At 46.8% G+C, this 26,961-nt stretch overlaps 1 protein-coding gene across 2 annotated transcripts in view; it reads right to left on the reverse strand.

The window, feature by feature from the left end:
- Positions 1-3,259: 3,259 nt before the first annotated feature.
- Positions 3,260-26,961, reverse strand: part of LOC141258719 (uncharacterized) — a 183,713-nt gene continuing 160,011 nt past the window's right edge. Inside the window, exons 5-6 of one of the 2 annotated variants that reach the window (XM_073673755.1) lie at positions 13,610-13,733; positions 3,260-7,593 (exon numbers count right to left, since the gene is read on the reverse strand). In XM_073673755.1, the coding sequence (XP_073529856.1) occupies positions 5,840-7,593; positions 13,610-13,733 (1,878 nt within the window). In that variant the 3' untranslated portion in view covers positions 3,260-5,839. The remainder of the gene's footprint in view (positions 7,594-13,609; positions 13,734-26,961) is intronic. The other variant, XM_073673753.1, reaches the window with a different exon arrangement.

Here is a 26,961-nt window from a genome sequence, read left to right on the forward strand (position 1 = left end):
ATACAGTATAACTGACCGGACTTATTACACAAATCACCAGGAAGGTGCAGATAAATCGCAAGAAAATGTTATTACCTTGCTGCTTGTGAGTGGCCGCTTTACCTGCCTTTTTGGGAAACATAAATCGTAGTCCTGATGGGAGTAGTTGTCGTCTGGCCCTGTTTAGCGTCAAAAATTTACTGTGAGCGCAACAGGCCCCCTGGAGTTTATGTGCAAGGTCAGATTATTGATGTAGTGATGATGAGCTCGGAGAATCAAGACAGCACACACACAGTGTCCAGCAAGAGATAACGCTTTAATGGAATGCAGGCGGTGGTTATATACACCTCTGACTAGAGAAGACTCTGCTTCTAAAAAGCAAATGTTTTCTGGGATTTATACATAAATGTGTATGTTACGGATCCGGGAGGTGGAACCTCTGTGCTGCGGTGCAAGGAGGGACCCAGAGGGGCGTAACTAGGTATCAACTCGAAGCGACCAAGGTCATACGGCGGCTCAATTGACTCCGTGACCAGGGAGGGTCCGAGCAGAGGGACCAGGTGCTACTCTGGGGACGACCTTGTAAGGGAGCAGGTGACTTACACGGTAAAGATGATAGAGACTGACCGGTATTGCCGAAGGGCACAGCAGGCAGGCTGACGAGTGATCCGGATAGATGGACTGGCGGACACGGCAGGTAACAAGCAGGAACCTTCAGGTAGGTATGGCAGATAACCAGCAGAGGCCTCCAGGTAGACTGTCCGGTAGGCACGGCAAGTGCTGGCAGGAGTCACTAGGTAGACTGTCAGGTGGTCACGGCAAGTGACGGCAGGAGCCTCCAGGTAGGCGCGGCAGGTAACAAGCAGGAGCCTCCAGGTAGGCTGTCAGGTAACAAGCAGGAGCCTCCAGGTAGGCACGGCAGGTAACTGGCAGGTAACAGGCGGGTGCTTCCAGGTAAGCGGGCTGGCAAGCAGGGCAGGTAACAGGCAAGTGCTTCCAGGAGAGCGGGCTGGCAGGCACAGCAGGAACAGGCAGGTGACAGGCAGGTGAGCGGGCTGGCAGGCAGGACTGTAGTCAGGCTAGCAGCGGGACCTGAGGGCTGAAGCAGAGGTAAGAAACACTGTGCAACAACTATTCCATTTTGGAGGAGGTGCCTTATATATGGGAGGACCTCCGGCTATTGGCCGGGGACTCCTTAGGACGGCGCGCGGCCCCTTTAAGAGAGAGGGAGCACGCGCGCCCTAAGCACAGTGTCCGGGAAGCTGCGCGCACCGGCAGCAGCAGGAAGAGGAGCGCTGGAGGACGCCGGGCGGGGAGCAAGGAGGTGAGAGGGACGACGTCTCTGCCTGACAGGGGGCAAAGACGCCGATGCTACAGTGTATAGATGTTGTGAAGACAAGGGGTCTTCCATGGGCATAATACCACTCAGACAACACAGGGTGAGGGTAAAATAGTGTGGCAATACTTTATTGAACCACTAAACGGACAATTAACAGAACAGTCCCAGCAAATACCCAAGATGGTGGAACATTACACAGTCTCACCCTTCTGCTGGCCCACCTGGGATAGAACAATTGCTTTTAGCGGGGCCCCACAGAGAGGAAATAGCGGCAAGCTTGGGAAGCTCACAGTCCGTCGAGGTACAAGGCCAGGAGACCCGAGGGTCCCACACTGGTCTCTCCGAGAGTTTCCAAGGGGCCAGATGACTGGCTGGTCTCAATCTGGCTTCTCCGAATATCTTCATGAGTTCCAGGCACCTGGAGGGTCTCAACTGGCAACCCCAAACAACATATAAATGGGACCAGGTGATTTCATCATCCCAACCTGGTTTCCCCAAAAGTATCCATGGGCTCTCTGATGGTCAATAGAGCAGATCCGTATCTTTCCAGTCAGGGCCATATACCCTTAGACGGTAATCATGTAGAATCCAAATCTGTGTCCCTTTGGATAAAGCCATGCTACCAAGCTAATGGTCTGAAGAGAGTCTGATCTTTGATTCTCCTTGCAAAGTCTCTTTTCAGTTCTCTGTTTCAAATCTAACTCCTACAGAAGCATATGTCCCTTAAATAGTTCATATTTCTTTTTCCAAGTACACATCCACAGGCCAAGGGTTAGGGAGGGTATTATTCCACATGGCTCAGGTCTCATTGTTTGAGCCTTTAATTAATTTAGAAACTTGGTATAGCAAGGGACTCTTGTAAATAAACATCTAGCTGGCCTTAGTACAATATGCAATTCGCACAGTAGCAAACATCATTGTTTCAGAACCAAGAGAAGACAACATTCAGGGTTATACACATACAGGTCTGTCCTTCTTGACCAGCCAAAGAGACACACACAACTTCTAAAGTCAACACAAACACAATAGTGCATTTCTCTTGGCTTAACAAATCTAGACAGCTGGCTGATTAAGATTAGAAGCTGTTTTGTCACAGGTGTTTGGTTATGATTCAGTTTCACAGGTACTAGGAATGTGTAGGGGAGGGAGGGTTTCTGTGTAGAGATGCTACGTGATAGATATAAAGCATAAAATGGGGACTGGGAAGACAAAAAGGTGTTAGAACCCTCCTGTTTGTCTTTTCCATCTTGTGTTTTGCGGTCACATGACCATCTGCCTTTATATTCCAGCTCCGCCCTCCTGGCTGTGCTGGACTTCAGTGTTTGACTGTTTCTCTAGCCTGGTGCTTCGGTGCCTTTCTCTGTCAGTTCGCTTGGTCCTTCTGGGACCTCTAGTACTTTTTGTCAGTTTGTCTTTTGTGTTCTGCAACAACTTCTCTGTTTAGGAGGTGTCCCATTTTTGTCCCAGTCCTTAGATCTTTTAGGGACCCCTCCCTTAATGCTATAGGTCTTCGTTCAGACTAGTCGAGGACCAAGGCGGGTCTGTTCGCTAGGAACAGGCAGCCCGCTACATCGTAGGGATTCAGATTAGTCTTATTGTAGGGACAGCTTTCCCCTATCTTTCCTTAGTTCATGTTGCAGATCATAACAAAAGGAACCTGATGTCCCACAATACATACACACGTCTGATCCAGAAATCTGACCGGAATAGTGCCTGCTACAATTTTTTGACTCAAACCATTGGTTCATGTGGAGAATCTGCCATGTGTACCGGCACACTGGCTCTTCATGGTGCACCGGCACACTGGCTCTTCATGGTGCACAGGAACAGCACACGTACGTATAGTGCACTCGTCTGAACAAACCCTTGGGAAACTAATCACGGAGCCCATCAGGAGGATTGACACTCGGCTTATTTGTTAAGGAAAAAAACGAATTGCAGCAGACATGGATAAAGTCTTCAATGCTTTATTTCATAATGATTAAAATATTGTTAAAATATCCACGATGGTGAGTGGGAAGGTTCACTCTGACGCGTTTCTGGTTACCGCCCTTAGTCATAGAGTGAATCAGGGAATCATGGGATATAATATTTATAACAACCAACCACCAATCATGAGAACCATAAAAAACCACGTGGACATAGAAATGATGAATATAAAAAAAAGTCAATTAATACAGCGCTATATAGAATATACAAAAAATCATAGCGAACAATATCAATACTAAATGTCAGTAATTAAGCACAGTATCATTTTTATAATTCATTCCTTTTGGTGCCTTCGTGTCCAACCTAATCCCGAATGTCTTCCTCAATAACAGTTTTTCCCTCAGCCTCCTCCTCTATCTGGACGATTAACTCTCTCAATTCCAAAGAATGTGAGACTTTGGATGTTCCCATTACGTGTCTCCAAAAATGTCTAGTTCCCCCCGAATGTGTCCTGTTACTGTTAATGTTTTGTAGATGTTCCGATATTATTTTTTTCAATTTCGGCTAGTGCATCCACATATTTAAGGTTGCATGAATTGCATTGTACGCAGAATACAACATAATTGGTGTTACAATTAATAAGGGAATTCATATTCCAGATGTCATTGATTTTTTGGGGTTTTATGTGGAAATAGACACGTTACATTTACTGCCTGCAGACTTGAGAAAACCTTTGAGGGAAAGCCAAGATGTTCTAAACTGTTTGTGATACAATCCGGGGGACATCATATTACTATGGGGAACGCTTTCTTTTAGCAACATTAAATTATCAGGAAGCGAGAGCTGCGGCTGACCGCTCACTTCCCGGTAATTACTTATATGTCCGGAATCGGGGACAGTGACGCCGGCGCTGACTGGGCGTAGGGGTCATGTGATGTAACAACCTCACATGAGCCCCAGGAGAGCGAGGGCCGACACCGCTGAAATAGCGCAAGCTCATGAGGTGACTATAAGTGTTATTTTAGCGGGGGCAAACATTCACATTGAGAAGAGGTTGTGCTAGTAGCGGACAATCCCTTTAACCCTTTCGCGACCTTGGGTTTTTCCGTTTTTTGTTTTTTGCTCTCTTCCCAGAGCCATAACTTTTTTATTTTTCAGTCAATATGGCCATGTGCGGGCTCATTTTTTGCGAGACGAGCTGTACTTCTACACAACTCCATTGATTTTACAATAATCTGCTGCATCTGAGCAAATTAAACATTGACAAGTCCCCGTCCCAGATGGTATTCATCCACGGATATTGAGGGAGCTGAGCTCAGTAATTGACAGACCGCTGTATCTCATATTCTTAGACTCTCTGGTAACAGGGGTAGTGCCACAGGATTGGAGGATAGCTGTTGTGGTACCGATATTTAAGAAAGGTAAGAAGGTGGATCCAGGTAACAACCGTCCGGTAAGTCTGACATCATTAGTGTGCAAAGTTTTTGAGGGTAGCATAAGCAATGACCTGCAGAGTTATATTGCAAATAATAATATAATAAATGATAATCAGCGTGGATTCATGAAAGATAGGTCATGTCTGACATGTTGGGGTTCAATGAGGAGGTGAGTGCAGATCTGGATGGTGGTAATGCGGCGGATGTGATTTACCTGGACTTTGCAAAGGCATTCAATACTGTACCACATGACAGCCTTATACTGAAGCTCCAGAGGCAAGGACTTGGGGGAACTATATGTAGAAGTGTAAGGAATTGGCTAAATGATGATAGGAAACAAAGAGTCATCATAAATGGTATATTCTCTAAATGGGACATAGTCAGTAGTGGGGGCTGCAGGGATCTGTACTGGGAGCAGTGGGGGCCGCAGGGATCTGTACTGGGAGCAATGGGGACCGCAGGGATCTGTACTGGGAGCAGTGGGGGCTGCAGGGATCTGTACTGGGAGCAGTGGGGACCGCAGGGATCTATGCTAGGACTGATTCTCTTTAACCTCTTTATTAATGACTTAGTGGATGGGATTGAGAGTAAAGTGTCAGTTTTTGCTGACGACACCAAACTATGCAGGATAATAAAATCTGATCTTGACGTTACAATATTGCAGAATGATCTGGATAAGAGACTGAATGGGAAACACTCGGCAGATGAGGTTAATGTGGATAAATGAAGAGTAATGCACCGAGGATGGAGGAATCCTATTGCTGCATATACATTAGATGGGAGTATACTCGGGACTACAGAGCAGGAGAAAGACGGGGAATTCTGGTTACAAGAAAGCTGAGCAGCAGCACTCAATGTCAAGCAGCAACTGTGATGTTAAATGCTGCTGTCAAAGATTGACAGCGGCATTTAACATGTTAACAGCTGTGGGTGGATCGCGATTCCACCCATGGCTGTTAGGGGCTCATGACGGCTGTACATATTAGTTGTCATGTGCCCGAAACATGCGGGCTCAGCGCTGGAGCCCGTATGGAGTACAGGGATTCCACCTTGGACGTACTCCACATAACATTTTTGACTTTCAAAACAAAAAAAATATATATCCTCTAAAAAACTGGAAAAAAAGTGTTGTAAATATTTGTAAAAATGTTTCATATTAAACAGTAAAACAGCTTCCCCCCAGTGTGCGACTTCTCTGATGACTATGGAGTTTGTCTTTGCTAATAAAGCATTTCCCACATTCGGAGCATGAATACGGCTTCTCCACTGTGTAACTTCTCTGATGTTTGACCGGAAATGATTCGTTTATAGAAACATTTTCCACACTCTGAACATGAACTTTCTTATGTCGGAGAAGACTTGATTCATATATAAAACAGAGCCCACATTCGCTACATGTATCTGGATTCTCTATAGTGTGATCTCTTTGATGAACACTTAGCAAAGCTTCAGTATTAAAACATTTCCCACATTCTGGGCAGGAATATGACTTTACTTCTGTATGCATTTTCACATGAGTCATAAGACTTAATTCACGCCCAAAGGATTTCCCACATTCTGAACATGAATACGGCTTCTCTCCTGTGTGAATTCTCTTATGTGCAGTAAGACTTGATTTATGTTTAAAACTTTTCTGACATACTGAACATGAATACGGCTTCTCTCTTGTGTGAATTATCTCATGCTTAATAAGACTTGATTTATATGTAAAACATTTCTCACAATTTGAACATGAATACGGCTTCACTCCTGTGTGAATTTTCCTATGCTCAACAACATTTGATTTTGTATTAAAACATTTCCCACAGTCTAAACATGAATACGGCTTCTCTCCTGAGTGAACAAGTTTATGGCTATTAAGAGCTGATAAACATAAAAAACATTTCCCACATTCTGAACATGAGTACCGCTTCTTTCCTGTGTGACTTTTCTCATGTACAGCAAGACTTGATTTATATGTAAAACTTTTCTGACAAACTGAACATGAATACGGCTTCTCTCCTGTGTGAATTTTCTTATGTGCAACAAGATTTGATTTTAGAGAAAAACATTTCCCACATTCTGAACATGAATAGGGATTCACTTTGTGAATTTTCTTATGTTTACCAAGATCTGATTTAGCTTTAAAACATTTTCCACATTCTGAACATGAAAACGGCCTTTCTCCTGTGTGAATTCTTGTATGACTAATAAGAAGGGCTTTGAATGAAAAACATTTCCCACATTCTGAACATGAATACGGCGGTTTCTCTCCTGTGTGAATTCTCTCATGTCTAACGAGCTCTGGTTTAACTGTAAAACATTTTCCACATTCTGAACATGAATACGGCTTCTCTCCTGTGTGAATTCGCTCATGTGTAATAAGAATAACTTTGAGTGAGAAACATTTCCCACATTCTGAACATGAATACGGCTTCTCTCCTGTGTGAATTCTCTCATGTCTAACAAGATCTGATTTACCTATAAAACATTTTCCACATTCTGAACATGAGAATGGCCTTTTTCCTTTGTGAATTTTCTCATGTTTAACAAGGTTAGATTTTTGGGAAAAATATTTCCCACATTCTGAACATGAATACAGCATCTGAATTGTGTGACTCTTCTCATGTAAAACAAGATTTGATTTGTTTATAAAACGCTTCCCACATTCTGAACATGAATACGGCTTCTCTCCTGTATGTATTCTCTGATGTCTCATAAGATGATAATTGTCTGAAAAGCATTTCTTACATTCTGAACATGAATACGGCTTCTCTCTTGTGTGACTTCTCTTATATTTAACAAGATGTTCTCGATGTACATTAAGGGTAATGAGGTTTTCTCTTGAAGACTGACACAGGATATCTTCTTCTTTTACATTATATTCTAGCGGTAATATGACATTTCCTCCAGGATGATCAATTGCAATTTCTGTTAGAAATAAAAATAGATTTCATTATTTTTAAACCCCTTCCAGACATTAGCCATACATGTAAGTCGTTGTGGGAGCTACGTTCCCACAAACCGCCGTACATATACTTCTCGATCGCGCAGACTCTCGCTGATTATTCCAGCAAATTTTGCATTCAAAAAGTCAAATGGCGCTCCTTCCTTTTCAAACCCTGCAGTGCATGCAAACACTAGTTTTCCTTCACATACTGGGTATCGGCGTACTCAGGAGAATTTGCACAACAAATTGTATGGTGCAATTTCTCCTGTTACCCTTATGAAAATGCAAAATTTGGGGCTAAAAAACATTTTTTTTGTGGGAAAAATGTGATTTTTTTTATTTTTACGGTTCAATGTTACAGTTAGGTCCATATATATTTGGACAGAGACAACATTTTTCGAATTTTGGTTCTAGACATTACCACAATGAATTTTAAACAAAACAATTCAGATGCAGTTGATGTTCAGACTTTCAGCTTTCATTTGAGGGTATCCACATTAAAATTGGATGAAGGGTTTAGGAGTTTCAGCTCCTTAACTTGTGCCACCCTGTTTTTAAAGGGACCAAAAGTAATTGGACAGATTAAATAATTGTAAATAAAATGTTAATTTCTAGTACTTGGTTGAAAACCCTTTGTTGGCAATGACTGCCTAAAGTCTTGAACTCATGGACATCACCAGACGCTGTGTTTCCTTCTTTTTGATGCTCTGCCAGGCCTTCACTGCGGTGGTTTTCAGTTGCTGTTTATTTGTGGGCCTTTCTGTCTGAAGTTTAGTCTTTAACAAGTGAAATGCTGCTCAATTGGGTTGAGATCAGGTGACTTGGCCATTCAAGAATATTCCACTTCTTTGCTTTAATAAACTCCTGGGTTGCTTTGGCTTTATGTTTTGGGTCATTGTCCATCTGTAGTATGAAACAACGACCAATCAGTTTGGCTGCATTTGGCTGGATCTGAGCACACAGTATGGCTCTGAATACATCAGAATTCATCCGGCTGCTTCTGTCCTGTGTCACATCATCAATAAACACTAGTGACCCAGTGCCACTGGCAGCCATGCATGCCCAAGCCATCACACTGCCTCCGCCGTGTTTTACAGATGATGTGTTATGCTTTGGATCATGAGATGTACCACGCCTTCGCCATACTTTTCTCTTTCCATCATTCTGGTAGAGGTTGATCTTGGTTTCATCTATCCAAAGAATGTTCTTCCAGAACTGTGCTGGCTTTTTTAGATGTTTTTTAGCAAAGTCCAGTCTAGGCTTTTTCTTCGTGATGCTTATGAGTGGCTTGCACCGTGCAGTGAACCCTCTGTAGTTACTTTCATGCAGTCTTCTCTTTATGGTAGATTTGGATATTGATACGCCTACCTCCTGGAGAGTGGTGGTCACTTGGTTGGCTGTTGTGAAGGGGTTTCTCTTCACCATGGAGATTATTCTGCAATCATCCACCACTGTTGTCTTCCGTGAGCGCCCAGGTCTTTTTGCATTGATAAGTTCACCAGTGCTTTCTTTCTTTCTCAGGATGTACCAAACTGTAGATTTTGCCACTCCTAATATTGTAGCAATTTCTCGGATGGGTTTTTTCTGTTTTTGCAGCTTAAGGATGGCTTCTTTCACCTGCATGGAGGGCTCCTTTGACCGCATGTTTACTTCACAGCAAAACCTTCCAAATGCAAGCACCACACCTCAAATCAACTCCAGGCCTTTTATCTGCTTAATTGAGAATGACATAACGAAGGGATTGCCCACAACTGTCCATGAAATAGCCGCGGAGTCAACTGTCCAGTTACTTTTGGTCCCTTTAAAAACAGGGTGGCACATGTTAAGGAGCTGAAACTCCTAAACCCTTCATCCAATTCTAATGTGGATCCCCTCAAATGAAAGCTGAAAGTCTGGACTTCAACTGCATCTGAATTGTTTTGTTTAAAATTCAATGTAGTAATGTCTAGAAGCAAAATTAGAAAAATGTTGTCTCTGTCCAAATATATATGGACCTAACTGTATAAACGTCTGTGAAGCACCTGGGGGTCAAGGTATACACCATACATCTAGATAAGGTCCCTGAGGGGTTTAGTTTCCAGAATGGTGTTACTTGTGGGGGGCTTCCACTGTTTAGGCACATCAGGGGCTCTCCAAACGCAACATGGCATCCGCTAATTATTCAAGCAAACTTTACATTCAAAAAGTCAAATGGCGCTCCTTCCCTTCCAAACCCTGCAGTGCGCCAAACAGTGGTTTTCCCCACATATGGGGGTATTGGCGTGCTCAGGAGAAATTGTAATTCATCAATGAGTGTTAAAAAACAGTAATAAAAGAAGGAGAAGGAAATAGAAGGATCCCACAGTCAGTCGGTTGAGAATATCACAAAGGGTATAAGCAAAGGTAATGAACAAGTATCTGCACATGCAGTGACTATATTAAGGCACAACGGTGTGAAAGGATTTAGTGATATCAATGTAGGGACTCGAGGTATAGGGTCAAACAGGTGCTGTAAAGTCAGCTCAACGGTATAGAAACCTGTCAAGAAGGTAAGCAATCAGCAACAGCCTATAAAGTGTCGCATGCAATAAATAAAGATAAGACAAAGTCCATAGCTGATATACAGGGACTCATAAGATATAGGGTGAAAAAAGTGCTGTATATGGCAATGGGCTGAGTAAAATGTAAACCTCAAATATGATAACACTTCCACAAGGGCCCTAAAAAAACAGGAGTTATGAGAGAAAAACATATAGACACACTTTATAGGCTTTTGCTGATTGCTTACATTCTTGACAGGTTTCTACACCGTTGAGCTGACTTTACAGCACCTGTTTGACCCTATACCTCGAGTCTCTACATTTATATCACTAAATCCTGCCTTACCCTTTATTACTTTTTGCATGCGACACTTTATAGACCTTTGCTGATTTATTTGACCTTTCACACCGTTGTGCCTTAATATAGTCACTGCATGTGCAGATACTTGTTCATTACCTTTGCTTATACCCTTTGTGATATTCTCAACCGACTGACTGTGGGATCCTTCGGTTTCCTTCTCCTTCTTTTATTACTGTTTTTTAACAGTCATTGTTTTAATGAATTGAAATAAATATTGGTTTTTATTGGCATCTATACTTCATTTATTTTAGATAGGATTGCTTAAGGCTATGTGCCCACGATGCAGAAATGTTCCGGATTTTTCCTGAGCGTTTCTGCGTCTCCCTGGCAGAAAAAACACATGCGGATTGTACGTGCGGATTGTGCGTGCGGATTGTGCGTGCGGATTGTGCGTGCGGATTGTGCGTGCGGATTGTGCGTGCGGATTGTGCGTGCGGATTGTGCGTGCGGATTGTGCGTGCGGATTGTGCGTGCGGATTGTGCGTGCGGATTGTGCGTGCGGATTGTGCGTGCGGATTGTGCGTGCGGATTGTGCGTGCGGATTGTGCGTGCGGATTGTACGTGCGGATTGTGCGTGCGGATTGTGCGTGCGGATTGTGCGTGCGGATTGTGCGTGCGGATTGTGCGTGCGGATTGTGGAGGCGGATTGTGGAGGCGGATTGTGCGTGCGGATTGTGCGTGCGGATTGTGCGTGCGGATTGTACGTGCGGATTGTGCGTGCGGATTGTGCGTGCGGATTGTGCGTGCGGATTGTGCGTGCGGATTGTGCGTGCGGATTGTGGAGACAGATTGTGCGTGCGGATTGTACGTGCGGATTGTACGTGCGGATTGTACGTGCGGATTGTGCGTGCGGATTGTGCGTGCGGATTGTGCGTGCGGATTGTACGTGCGGATTGTGCGTGCGGATTGTGGAGGCGGATTGTGCGTGCGGATTGTACGTGCGGATTGTGCGTGCGGATTGTGCGTGCGGATTGTGCGTGCGGATTGTGCGTGCGGATTGTGCGTGCGGATTGTGCGTGCGGATTGTGGAGGCGGATTGTACGTGCGGATTGTGCGTGCGAATTGTGCGTGCGGATTGTGCGTGCGGATTGTACGTGCGGATTGTGGAGGCGGATTGTACGTGCGGATTGTGCGTGCGGATTGTGCGTGCGGATTGTGGAGGCGGATTGTGCGTGCGAATTGTGCGTGCGGATTGTGCGTGCGGATTGTACGTGCGGATTGTACGTGCGGATTGTACGTGCGGATTGTGCGTGCGGATTGTACATGCGGATTGTACATGCGGATTGTACATGCGGATTGTACATGTGCTTTTCCTGCCAGGGACATGCGCATGTGAAGCGTTCTTCAGTTGCATTTCCGCATGCGGGTTGTGATTTTAGCATCACTTGGAAAGTGCTTGACAACTTGATCACACGATATAAATCCATGCAACCGGCATATATAGTGTGACCGAGAGAATGGTAAAAAATAAATCTATACTTACCTTCCGATGGCCCTTGCAGTCTTGCTTCGCTCCGTCCTGGCTGCCGGCAGATCGCGGTGTCCTACCCTGAAGGACATGCCGTCACATGACTATGACGTCAGCGCAGGCCTTCAGTCCACAGCGATCAGCCAGCAAGCACAGAGAAGGACTCCAGGGGCCATCAGAAGGTAAGTATAATATTTATTTCTTATTTTATTCTCTTTTTTACAGGTTCTATGGTACCCGGGTCCAGAGGAGAGTCTATTGTCCTCCACACCCGGGTACCATCCGCACATTGAAACGTTTGGATTTCGCATGTACAGATTCAGTGATGCGTAATCCATGCGTTCCAATGGAAGTCAATGGAGGCGATTACGCTGCGTGTCCGCAAAATTAATGGACATGCTGCGGATTTTTTCCGCAGCATAAGCGCTTGAAAAACACATTGTGGGCACGGACCCTTAATACTGAAGTATTGCATTTAATAGGCCCCTATTGCATTTTTGGATTATCAGGAGAAATTATACAACAAATTTTGGAGTCCATTTTCTCCGGTTACTTTTGTGAAAAAAAGTTAAATGTTTATTTTTTCCTTCCGCATTCCATTAATTTCTTTGAAGCACCTGAAGGGTTAATAAAGTTCTTGAATGTGGTTTTGAGCACCTTGAGGGGTGCAGTTTTTAGAATGGTGTCACTTTTGGGTATTTTCTGTCATAAAGACCCCTCAAAGTGACTTAAGATGTGATGTGGTCTCTAAAAAAATATTTTTTTTCAATTTTGTTGTAAAAATTAGAAATCGCTGGTCAACTTTTAACCCTTATACCTCCCTAATAAATAAAAAAAAATATGCTTCAAATAATATTGCTGATGTAAAGTAGACATGTGGGAAATGTTATTTATTAACTATTTTGTGTGACAAATCTCTCTGATTTAAGGGCAAAAAAATAAAAGTTTGAAAATTGCAAAATTTTCTAAATTTTTGCCAAATTTCAGATTTTTTCACAATTAAACGCAAGTCGTATAGTAGAAATGTTATGACCATCATGAAGTACAATGTGTCGTGAATAAACAATCTCAGAATCAGGGGGATCCGCTGAAGCTCCAGAGTAATTACCTCATAAAGTGACAGTGGTCAGATTTGTAAAAATGGCCTGGACAGGAAGGTGAAAACAGGCTCGGGGGTGGAAGGGTTAAACTCATAACTTTAAATGTAAAGGCCCCTCCATGTCCCACCTCTGATCTAGGATGGAGGATCTAGAAGAAATGTTATGGGATCCAATGCACATTACGGGTAAATCCCCGGATCACCAGGGGAATAGAAGGTGCGGAATATGGAATCCCCCTATGGTCCTTCCTTCCCCAGTACCTGTGTCTGAGAAGTTCTCATCAATCATCAGGGGTAGAAGAAGGCAGACCCCTGAACCTCCAGACCCCGTCCCAGAACAGACCTGCTCCTCTTCCATCATCATCATCAGTGCTCATTCAGCCACAGGCGAATTCATCTTACAACCAAATATCAATAATTATACTAATCGGTAATTACAGACACGTGTCTGCACGGCCGGGGACAGTGGTGAGGATGAACTACATCTGCCAGCACCGACCACAGAAACGACCACAACAACCACAAAGAAATGACTGAGGTCTCCTCTTACCTGGTGACACCAGAGGCCGGTGCTCCTCCACCACAACGTCCTGATACTGATCCCAGTGTCCTCCTACATAATCCCACTCCTCCATGGAGAAATAGAGAGAGACGTCCTGACACCGGAGAGGAACCTGACAACCAACGAGAGCGACATCACCCAGAATCCTCCAGTGTATACTGTATAATCTCCCAGCAGTCTCCTCTCATCACCCAGAATCCTCCAGTGTATACTGTATAATCTCCCAGCAGTCTCCCCTCATCACCCAGAATCCTCCAGTGTATACTGTATAATCTCCCAGCAGTCTCCCCTCATCACCCAGAATCCTCCAGTGTATACTGTATAATCTCCCAGCAGTCTCCTCTCATCACCCAGAATCCTCCAGTGTATACTGTATAATCTCCCAGCAGTCTCCCCTCATCACCCAGAATCCTCCAGTGTATACTGTATAATCTCCCAGCAGTCTCCTCTCATCACCCAGAATCCTCCAGTGTATACTGTATAATCTCCCAGCAGTCTCCGCTCATCACCCAGAATCCTCCAGTGTATAATCTCCCAGCAGTCTCCTCTCCTCTCATCACCCAGAATCCTCCAGCGTATACTGTATAATCTCCCAGCAGTCTCCTCTCCTCTCATCACCCAGAATCCTCCAGTGTATACAGTATTTTCTCCCAGCAGTCTCCTCTCCTCTCATCACCCAGAATCCTCCAGTGTATACTGTATAATCTCCCAGCAGTCTCCGCTCATCACCCAGAATCCTCCAGTGTATACTGTATAATCTCCCAGCAGTCTCCGCTCATCACCCAGAATCCTCCAGTGTATACTGTGTAATCTCCCAGCAGTCTCCTCTCATCAACCAGAATCCTCCAGTGTATACTGTATAATCTCCCAGCAGTCTCCGATCATTACCCAGAATCCTCCAGTGTATACTGTATAACCTCCCAGCAGTCTCCTCTCATCACCCAGAATCCTCCAGTGTATACTGTATAATCTCCCAGCAGTCTCCGCTCATCACCCAGAATCCTCCAGTGTATACTGTATAATCTCCCAGCAGTCTCCGCTCATCACCCAGAATCCTCCAGTGTATACTGTATAATCTCCCAGCAGTCTCCTCTCATCACACAGAATCCAACAGTGTATACTGTATAATCTCCCAGCAGTCTCCGCTCATCACCCAGAATCCTCCAGTGTATACTGTATAATCTCCCAGTAGTCTCCTCTCATCACCCAGAATCCTCCAGTATATACTGTATAATCTCCCAGCAGTCACCTCTCATCACCCAGAATCCTCCAGTGTATACTGTATAATCTCCCAGCAGTCTCCGCTCATCACCCAGAATCCTCCAGTGTATACTGTATAATCTCCCAGCAGTCTCCCCTCATCACCCAGAATCCTCCAGTGTATACTGTATAATCTCCCAGCAGTCTCCTCTCATCACCCAGAATCCTCCAGTGTATACTGCATAATCTCCCAGCAGTCTCCTCTCATCACCCAGAATCCTCCAGTGTATACTGTATAATCTCCCAGCAGTCTCCTCTCATCACCCAGAATCCTCCAGTGTATACCGTATAATCTCCCAGCAGTCTCCTCTCATCACCCAGAATCCTCCAGTGTATACTGTATAATCTCCCAGCAGTCACCTCTCATCACAAAGAATCCTCCAGTGTATACTGTATAATCTCCCAGCAGTCTCCTCTCCGCTCATCACCCAGAATCCTCCAGTGTATACTGTATAATCTCCCAGCAGTCTCCGCTCATCACCCAGAATCCTCCAGTGTATACTGTATAATCTCCCAGCAGTCTCCTCTCATCACCCAGAATCCTCCAGTGTATACTGTATAATCTCCCAGCAGTCTCCTCTCATCACCCAGAATCCTCCAGTGTATACTGTATAATCTCCCAGCAGTCTCCCCTCATCACCCAGAATCCTCCAGTGTACACTGTATAATCTCCCAGCAGTCTCCTCTCATCACCCAGAATCCTCCAGTGTATACTGTATAATCTCCCAGCAGTCACCTCTCATCACCCAGAATCCTCCAGTGTATACAGTATAATCTACCAGCAGTCTCCCCTCATCACCCAGAATCCTCCAGTGTATACTGTATAATCTCCCAGCAGTCTCCTCTCATCACACCAAAATCCTCCAGTGTATACTGTATAATCTCCCAGCAGTCTCCTCTCATCACCCAGAATCCTCCAGTGTATAATCTCCCAGCAGTCTCCTCTCATCACTCATAATCCTCCAGTGTATACTGTATAATCTCCCAGCAGTCTCCTCTCTGCTCATCACCCAGAATCCTCCAGTGTATACTGTATAATCTCCCAGGAGTCATCGCTCATCACCCAGAATCCTCCAGTGTATACTGTATAATCTCCCAGCAGTCTCCTCTCATCACCCAGAATCCTCCAGTGTATACTGTATAATCTCCCAGCAGTCTCCTCTCATCACCCAGAATCCTCCAGTGTATAATCTCCCAGCAGTCTCCTCTCATCACCCATAATCCTCCAGTGTATACTGTATAATCTCCCAGCAGTCTCCTCTCATTGCCCAGAATCCTCCAGTGTATACTGTATAATCTCCCAGCAGTCTCTTCTCCTCTCATCAACCAGAATCCTCCAGTGTATACTGTATAACCTCCCAGCAGTCTCCTCTCCGCTCATCACCCAGAATCCTCCCGTGTATACTGTATAATCTCCCAGCAGTCTCCTCTCATCACCCAGAATCCTCCAGTGTATACTGTATAATCTCCCAGCAGTTTCCTCTCATCACCCAGAATCCTTCAGTGTATACTGTATAATCTCCCAGCAGTCTCCTCTCCGCTCATCACCCAGAATCCTCCAGTGTATACTGTATAATCTCCCAGCAGTTTCCTCTCATCACCCAGAATACTTCAGTGTATAATCTCCCAGCAGTCTCCCCTCATCACCCAGAATCCTCCAGTGTATACTGTATAATCTCCCAGCAGTCTCCTCTCATCACCCAGAATCCTCCAGTGTATACTGTATAATCTCCCAGCAGTCTCCTCTCATCACCCAGAATCCTCCAGTGTATACTGTATAATCTACCAGCAGTCTCCCCTCATCACCCAGAATCCTCCAGTGTACACTGTATAATCTCTCAGCAGTCTCCTCTCATCACCCAGAATCCTCCAGTGTATACTGTATAATCTCCCAGCAGTCACCTCTCATCACCCAGAATCCTCCAGTGTATACAGTATAATCTACCAGCAGTCTCCCCTCATCACACCAAAATCCTCCAGTGTATACTGTATAATCTCCCAGCAGTCTCCTCTCATCACCCAGAATCCTCCAGTGTATAATCTCCCAGCAGTCTCCTCTCATCACTCATAATCCTCCAGTGTATACTGTATAATCTCCCAGCAGTCTCCTCTCTGCTCATCACCCAGAATCCTCCAGTGTATACTGTATAATCTCCCAGGAGTCATCGCTCATCACCCAGAATCCTCCAGTGTATACTGTATAATCTCCCAGCAGTCTCCTCTCATCACCCAGAATCCTCCAGTGTATACTGTATAATCTCCCAGCAGTCTCCTCTCATCACCCAGAATCCTCCAGTGTATAATCTCCCAGCAGTCTCCTCTCATCACCCATAATCCTCCAGTGTATACTGTATAATCTCCCAGCAGTCTCCTCTCATTGCCCAGAATCCTCCAGTGTATACTGTATAATCTCCCAGCAGTCTCTTCTCCTCTCATCAACCAGAATCCTCCAGTGTATACTGTATAACCTCCCAGCAGTCTCCTCTCCGCTCATCACCCAGAATCCTCCTGTGTATACTGTATAATCTCCCAGCAGTCTCCTCTCATCACCCAGAATCCTCCAGTGTATACTGTATAATCTCCCAGCAGTTTCCTCTCATCACCCAGAATCCTTCAGTGTATACTGTATAATCTCCCAGCAGTCTCCTCTCCGCTCATCACCCAGAATCCTCCAGTGTATACTGTATAATCTCCCAGCAGTTTCCTCTCATCACCCAGAATACTTCAGTGTATAATCTCCCAGCAGTCTCCCCTCATCACCCAGAATCCTCCAGTGTATACTGTATAATCTCCCAGCAGTCTCCTCTCATCACCCAGAATCCTCCAGTGTATACTGTATAATATCCCAGCAGTCTCCTCTCCGCTCATCACGCAGAATCCTCCAGTGTATACTGTATAATCTCCCAGCAGTCTCCTCTCCACTCATCACTCAGAATCCTCCATTGTATACTGTATAATCTCCCAGCAGTCTCCTCTCATCACCCAGAATCCTCCAGTGTATACTGTATAATCTCCCAGCAGTCTCCTCTCCACTCATCACTCAGAATCCTCCCGTGTATACTGTATAATCTCCCAGCAGTCTCCTCTCATCACCCAGAATCCTCCAGTGTATACTGTATAATCTCCCAGCAGTCTCCTCTCTGCTCATCACCCAGAATCCTCCACTGTATAATCTCCCAGCAGTCTCTTCTCCTCTCATCACCCAGAATCCTCCAGTGTATACTGTATAATCTCCCAGGAGTCTCATCTCATCACCCAGAATCCTCCAGTATATGCTGTATAATCTCCCAGCAGTCTCCTCTCATCACCCAGAATCCTCCAGTGTATACTGTATAATCTCCCAGCAGTCTCCTTTCCTCTCATCATCCAGAATCCTCCAGTGTATACTGTATAATCTCCCAGCAGTCTCCTCTCATCACCCAGAATCCTCCAGTGTATACTGTATAATCTCCCAGCAGTCTCCTCTCATCACCTAGAATCCTCCAGTGTATACTGTATAATCTCCCAGCAGTCTCCTCTCCACTCATCACTCAGAATCCTCCAGTGTATACTGTATAATCTCCCAGAAGTCTCCTCTCATCACCCAGAATCCTCCAGTATGCTGTATAATCTCCCAGCAATCTCCTCTCCGCTCATCACTCAGAATCCTCCAGTGTATACTGTATAATCTCCCAGAAGTCTCCTCTCATCACCCAGAATCCTCCAGTATGCTGTATAATCTCCCAGCAATCTCCTCTCCGCTCATCACTCAGAATCCTCCAGTGTATACTGTATAATCTCCCAGCAGTCTCCTCTCTGCTCATAACCCAGAATCCTCCAGTGTATACTGTATAATCTCCCAGCAGTCTCCTCTCCACTCATTACTCAGAATCCTCCAGTGTATACTGTATAATCTCCCAGCAGTCTCCTCTCCTCTCATCACCCAGAATCCTCGAGTGTATACTGTATAATCTCCCAGCAGTTTCCTCTCATCACCCAGAATCCTCCAGTGTATACTGTATAATCTCCCAGCAGTCTCCTCTCATCACCCAGAATCCTCCAGTGTATACTCTATAATCTCCCAGCAGTCTCCTCTCTGCTCATCACCCAGAATCCTCCACTGTATAATCTCCCAGCAGTCTCTTCTCCTCTCATCACCCAGAATCCTCCCGTGTATACTGTATAATCTCCCAGGAGTCTCCTCTCATCACCCAGAATCCTCCAGTGTATACTGTATAATCTCCCAGCAGTCTCCTCTCATCACCCAGAATCCTCCAGTGTATACTGTATAATCTCCCAGCAGTCTTCTCTCATCACCCAGAATCCTCCAGTGTATGCTGTATAATCTCCCAGCAGTCTCCTCTCATCACCCAGAATCCTCCAGTGTATACTATATAATCGCCCAGCAGTCTCCTCTCCTTCTCATCACCCAGAATCCTACAGTATATACTGTATAATCTCCCAGCAGTCTCCTCTCATCACCCAGAATCCTCCAGTTTATACTGTATAATGTCCTAGCAGTCTCCCCTCATCACCCAGAATCCTCCAGTGTATAATCTCACAGCAGTCCCCTCTCATCACCCAGAATCCTCCAGTGTATAATCTCCCAGCAGTCTCCTCTCATCACCCAGAATCCTCCAGTGTATACTGTATAATCTCTCAGCAGTCTCCTCTCATCACCCAGAATCCTCCAGTGTTTACTGTATAATCTCCCAGCAGTCTCCTCTCATCACCCAGAATCCTCCAGTGTATAATCTCCCAGCAGTCTCCTCTCCGCTCATCACCCAGAATCCTCAAGTATATAATCTCCCAGCAGTCTCCGCTCTTCACCCAGAATCCTCTAGTGTATACTGTATAATCTCCCAGCAGTCTCTTCTCCTCTCATCACCCAGAATCCTCCAGTGCCTACTGTATAACCTCCCAGCAGTCACCTCTCCGCTCATCACCCAAAATTCTCCAGTGTATACAGTATAATCTCCCAGTAGTCTCCTCTCCTCTCATCACCCAGAATCCTGCAGTGTATACTGTATAATCTCCCAGCAGTCTCCTCTCCGCTCATCACCCAGAATCCTCCAGTGTATACTGTATAATCTCCCAGCAGTTTCCTCTCATCACCCAGAATCCTCCAGTGTATACTGTATAATCTCCCAGCACTCTCCTCTCATCACCCAGAATTCTCCAGTGTATACTGTATAATCTCCCAGCAGTGTCCTCTCCGCTCATCACCCAGAATCCTCCAGTGTATACTGTATAATCTCCCAGCAGTTTCCTCTCATCACCCAGAATCCTTCAGTGTATACTGTATAATCTCCCAGCAGTCTCCTCTCCTCTCCCATAATCCTCCAGTGTATGCTGTATAATCTCCCAGCAGTCTCCTCTCATCACCCAGAATCCTCCAGTGTATAATCTCCCAGCAGTCTCCTCTCCACTCATCACTCAGAATCCTCCAGTGTATACTGTATAATCTCCCAGCAGTCTCTTCTCATCACCCAGAATCCTTCAGTGTATACTGTATAATCTCCCAGCAGTCTCCTCTCATCACCCGGAATCCTCCAGTGTATACTGTATAATCTCCCAACAGTCTCCTCTCATCACCCAGAATCCTCCAGTGTATACTGTAAAATCTCCCAGCAGTCTCCTCTCTGCTCATCATCCAGAATCCTCCAGTGTATACTGTATAATCTCCCAGCAGTCTCTTTTCCTCTCATCACCCAGAATCTTCCAGTGTATACTGTATAATCTCCCAGCAGTCTCCTCTCCTCTCATCACCCAGAATCCTCCAGTGTATACTGTAAAATCTCCCAGCAGTCTCCTCTCCTCTCATCACCCAGAATCCTCCAGTGTATATTGTATAATCTCCCAGCAGTCTGATCTCCTCTCATCACCCAGAATCCTCCAGTGTATACTGTATAATCTCCCAGCAGTCTCCTCTCCGCTCATCACCCAGAATCCTCCAATGTATACTGTATAATCTCCCAGCAGTTTCCTCTCATCACCCAGAATCCTCCAGTGTATACTGTATAATCTCCCAGCAGTCTCCTCTCCTCTCATCACCCAGAATCCTCCAGTGTATACTGTATAATCTCCCAGCAGTCTCCTCTCATCACCCAGAATCCTCCAGTGTATACTGTATAATCTCCCAGCAGTCTTCTCTCATCACCCAGAATCCTCCAGTGTATGCTGTATAATCTCCCAGCAGTCTCCTCTCATCACCCAGAATCCTCCAGTATATACTGTATAATCTCCCAGCAGTCTCCTCTCATCACCCAGAATCCTCCAGTTTATACTGTATAATGTCCTAGCAGTCTCCCCTCATCATCCAGAATCCTCCAGTGTATAATCTCACAGCAGTCCCCTCTCATCACCCAGAATCCTCCAGTGTATAATCTCCCAGCAGTCTCCTCTCATCACCCAGAATCCTCCAGTGTATACTGTATAATCTCTCAGCAGTCTCCTCTCATCACCCAGAATCCTCCAGTGTATACTGTATAATCTCCCAGCAGTCTCCTCTCATCACCCAGAATCCTCCAGTGTATAATCTCCCAGCAGTCTCCTCTCCGCTCATCACCCAGAATCCTCAAGTATATAATCTCCCAGCAGTCTCCGCTCTTCACCCAGAATCCTCTAGTGTATACTGTATAATCTCCCAGCAGTCTCTTCTCCTCTCATCACCCAGAATCCTCCAGTGCCTACTGTATAACCTCCCAGCAGTCACCTCTCCGCTCATCACCCAGAATTCTCCAGTGTATACAGTATAATCTCCCAGCAGTCTCCTCTCATCACCCAGAATCCTCCAGTGTATACTGTATAATCTCCCAGCAGTCTCCTCTCCGCTCATCACCCAGAATCCTCCAGTGTATACTGTATAATCTCCCAGCAGTTTCCTCTCATCACCCAGAATCCTCCAGTGTATACTGTATAATCTCCCAGCACTCTCCTCTCATCACCCAGAATTCTCCAGTGTATACTGTATAATCTTCCAGCAGTGTCCTCTCCGCTCATCACCCAGAATCCTCCAGTGTATACTGTATAATCTCCCAGCAGTTTCCTCTCATCACCCAGAATCCTTCAGTGTATACTGTATAATCTCCCAGCAGTCTCCTCTCCTCTCATCACCCAGAATCCTCCAGTGTATGCTGTATAATCTCCCAGCAGTCTCCTCTCATCACCCAGAATCCTCCAGTGTATAATCTCACAGCAGTCTCCTCTCCACTCATCACTCAGAATCCTCCAGTGTATACTGTATAATCTCCCAGCAGTCTCTTCTCATCACCCAGAATCCTTCAGTGTATACTGTATAATCTCCCAGCAGTCTCCTCTCATCACCCGGAATCCTCCAGTGTATACTGTATAATCTCCCAACAGTCTCCTCTCATCACCCAGAATCCTCCAGTGTATACTGTAAAATCTCCCAGCAGTCTCCTCTCTGCTCATCACCCAGAATCCTCCAGTGTATACTGTATAATCTCCCAGCAGTCTCTTTTCCTCTCATCACCCAGAATCTTCCAGTGTATACTGTATAATCTCCCAGCAGTCTCCTCTCTGCTCATCACCCAGAATCCTCCAGTGTATACTGTGTAATCTCCCAGCAGTCTCCTCTCCGCTCATCACCCAGAATCCTCCAGTGTATACTGTATAATCTCCCTGCAGTCTCCTCTCCTCTCATCACCCAGAATCCTCCAGTGTATACTGTAAAATCTCCCAGCAGTCTCCTCTCCTCTCATCACCCAGAATCCTCCAGTGTATATTGTATAATCTCCCAGCAGTCTGCTCTCCTCTCATCACCCAGAATCCTCCAGTGTATACTGTATAATCTCCCAGCAGTCTCCTCTCCGCTCATCACCCAGAATCCTCCAGTGTATACTGTATAATCTCCCAGCAGTTTCCTCTCATCACCCAGAATCCTCCAGTGTATACTGTGTAATCTCCCAGCACTCTCCTCTCATCACCCAGAATTCTCCAGTGTATACTGTATAATCTCCCAGCAGTCTCATCTCTGCTCATCACCCAGAATCCTCCAGTGTATACTGTATAATCTCCCAGCAGTTTCCTCTCATCACCCAGAATCCTTCAGTGTATACTGTATAATCTCCCAGCAGTCTCCTCTCCTCTCATCACCCAGAATCCTCCAGTGTATGCTGTATAATCTCCCAGCAGTCTCCTCTCATCACCCAGAATCCTCCAGTGTATAATCTCCCAGCAGTCTCCTCTCCACTCATCACTCAGAATCCTCCAGTGTATACTGTATAATCTCCCAGCAGTCTCCTCTCATCACCCAGAATCCTCCAGTGTATACTGTATAATCTCCCAGCAGTCTCCTCTCATCACCCAGAATCCTCCAGTGTATACTGTATAATCTCCCAGCAGTCTCCTCTCATCACCCGGAATCCTCCAGTGTATACTGTATAATCTCCCAACAGTCTCCTCTCATCACCCAGAATCCTCCAGTGTATACTGTATAATCTCCCAACAGTCTCCTCTCATCACCCAGAATCCTCCAGTGTATACTGTAAAATCTCCCAGCAGTCTCCTCTCTGCTCATCACCCAGAATCCTCCAGTGTATACTGTATAATCTCCCAGCAGTTTCCACTCATCACCCAGAATCCTCCAGTGTATACTGTAAAATCTCCCAGCAGTCTCCTCTCATCACCCAGAATCCTCCAGTGTATACTGTATAATCTCCCAACAGTCTCCTCTCATCACCCAGAATCCTCCAGTGTATACTGTAAAATCTCCCAGCAGTCTCCTCTCTGCTCATCACCCAGAATCCTCCAGTGTATATGTGGCACCCCAGGGGTCTGGTTTTCCACAGTAATGTAATGTTATGTCTGAGAGCAGGTGGGAGGTCCTTTGGTCAGGGATCCTGTGCATGCCACACCTCCTGCCCAGTCTTGGGAGGGGAAGAACTTCCCCTGTATAAACCCGGGGCTGAGGCAGGGTGAGTGAGACAAGGAGAGTGGAGACAAGAAGCAGCATAGGAAACAGGAGAGTTCCAAGGAGTCAGGGGCTGGCAGCTGCAGCGCTCGCCCTGACTAAGAAGATTCTTTACCGGACCCGGAGTCCGAGGCTGTGGGGACTAACTCCTACCCAGCAGCAGAATCCGTCAGGCAGGGGATTTCAGGTCCTCTGGCCCAGAAGCCCGAAGGCACGGTCACACGCGTGGGACCAGCACCGCCATCGTGGAGCGGAAGCCATTAGAAGGCCCCGAGTCACCGGCCATACGGGTGAGCACCACACGGTACACTCAGGGACGTGGGCTACTTACATCAGCTTCTATCAAGGTAGCCAGAAGAGTACAGTCAGTTTGTGAGGCCTACAACTACGCCTGGCCAGGGGAGATCCCATCTGCTCAAAGACTGACCAGGCCCCGTTTGCTAGCAAGTACTCCGGGAGGGTCTATCGTTGTTACCAGTAAAGACCCTGAACTACACCGTACCGTCTCTGAGTGGTTCCTGCTACCCCCATCATCCACGTCGGCTGCCCTGAGGCCATACCCCTCCCGTTGGGGGTTATACTATCACGCTGCACAATCCTACCACCGGCCTCAGCGGTCTGCCCTGCAGCAGCAGCTCCCTGGCTGCACTCAACGGGTGGCGTAGTCATCAACTATTTACTACTAATAGACTGCCGTCTAGTTTGACTCCCTGGGCACGGACCGGGTCACCGCCACGAGACTACAACCCTCCACTGATCCGGCTCCGGGTAGGCTCCCGCATGCGCAACGCAGCGCGACACAGGCCCAGGGGCGCGTCAACTTTGGCGTAGTCGGCAGGATCTCGTGCCCGCAACCACCGGGTACTGCGTGCCTGAAAAGCAAAGACTGTTCAAACTTACCAGTGGTGAAGATTCCCGCTATCCGTGGAGGTTTCCCGCCATCCGGCGCCATCTTCTACCTTCTTCCCGCCATCGGTGAAGTTTCCCGCCATCCGGCGCCATCTTCGGCCTTCTTCCCGCCATCCGTGGAGTTTTCCCGCCGTTGGACGCCATCTTGGGGACGCCGCGCGGGAAGAAGAGGGGCGTGGACTCCGAAAGCGCGCGAGAACTGAAGCCCCGCCTCACGTCCGGACGTTGCGTAAGGTCCTGGAAGGAGCCCAGCAGACGCCGACGTCACAGGAGCGCGACGGAAGGTCCTCAACCCTGACGATCCACTGCGGAGCCGCGGCCTACGGAAGAGGATCATCGCAAGGTAGGCCACGGTCCACTAGGGGGGAGGAAGATGTCGGATACGGAGGAGAGCTTCACTGCCCCAACCCCCGCCAGCGCTACCGCTGCTGCAGTTATGCCCTTCACCATGCCCTATATCCCGGGAGCAGCTTGGCTACCCCAGTACTCAGGGGAGTCACATACCCTGCATGACTTTAGAGAAAAGCTGGATAGCCTCTTCCAGGTGTACCCCCTCACAGAAGAGCAAAAAGTGAGCATCCTGGTGGCCCAACTAACCGGGGCAGCCAAAAGGGAAGTAAAATCCTGGCCACCTGGGAGGAAGACTGTCGCAGGGATACTAACCCGGCTGAAGGACACCTTTGATACCCGCACCTCAGCCGAGATTAAGCTTAGATTCTACGGGTGCAAGCAGCGAGCGCATGAGAGTATAAGGGACTATGCACTAAACCTACAAGAGGCCCTGAGGGCCATAAAGCAGACCGACCCTGATGGGGTGGGAAACGAGGACAGGCTGTTGACTGAACAATTTATAGAGGGTTTATATTGCAATGCCCACCGAACCCAGTTGCGGGCAATGGCCTTACAGGATCCCCATCTGGACTTTGCACAGTTCAAGGACAGAGCCATCCGGGTGCTCCGAGAACCGGCACCAGGTGGCGTTGTGACCCACAGACGCCCCACTACCACTTACTACCAGGAGGCGGCGCCCTTGTCAGCAGGGCCTGTGGGAGCTGATGCGCAGGCTTTGGACAATGACCCGGCTCCAGACCTACACCATCAGGTCCAAGAGCTAGCTAAGAGCGTTGCTGCGCTAACCCGAACTGTGCAGTCTTTACAGGTTTCCACCCCAGGGAAGATCCAGCTGGCATCCGGACCGGAGGACATCCCGTGGCGTCGACCAAGGAGGACCCCACCGGCCAGAGGAAGACCCAGTGACCGATACAGCGACGACGGACGACCCATCTGCCGCCGCTGCAATCAACCCGGACATATGGAAAGGTACTGTTCTTTAAACGGGCACAACCTGGGGTAGAGGGCCAACCCCCAGGAAAAAGATCACCAGGCCCATCGAACTGGCGCGACAGATATGTGGGAGGACGTCCAGTCTTGCCTGTGGTACTGGATGGCATTCCCATGAGTGCCCTACTGGATACCGGGTCACAGGTCACCACCATCCCGTACGTGCTCTTCAAGCAGTACTGGAATGACTCGGATATTACCCACTACCCTGACGACGACTTGAGTATCATCGCCAGCAATGGCCAGCCCGTGCCACAGATCGGATTTAAGGAGGTGGCCCTCAAAATCGGTAGAGTCGAACTGGCCGCACAGGGACTGATCATTGTAGATATTGATAAACATGAGAGTCACCCAAAAATAACTCTAGGAACTAACGTAATTGAAAATTGTCTTGCAGAGGTGATTTTCCTTTTACAGCAGGTTGCCAAGAACGCCAGCTCCGGCGAGCAGCGGGTGCTCCAGAAAGAGATCCGGGCACTGATGCAACGGCAACAAGTGGAACTCTCCGGCGGTGAGATTGGTAGCGTAAGAATGTGTGACCCTTTTCCTATTGCCATGCCCCCAAAAAGTGAAATGATGATTTGGTGCCGGGCAGCTATTGGTCTGAGAGGAAGAGATTACCAGGCAATGGTAGAACCAGTTTACTCAGACAGTAGGCCCACCATTTTGACAGCACGGGGGGTGGTCAATGTACGCCATGGGAGGGTGCCCATTCGCATAATAAATATCGGGGAGAGGGAAGTGTACCTGCCCCGGTATGCCACGCTAGCCAAATTATATACCACTAATCAAAATTCTATACAATCTGTGGAACCCTTGCCTCCATCTCACCCGGAGGAAGGTAACGGCTCTAAGAAAGACATGGAGGACTGGTGTCAGCAACTACATTTGGGTACTGATTCCACTCCCTCACATC

This window comes from Phyllobates terribilis, unplaced genomic scaffold, assembly GCF_046119375.1.
Source record: "Phyllobates terribilis strain yellow unplaced genomic scaffold, ASM4611937v1 Scaffold_3__8_contigs__length_932513732, whole genome shotgun sequence".
NCBI lineage: Eukaryota > Metazoa > Chordata > Amphibia > Anura > Dendrobatidae > Phyllobates > Phyllobates terribilis.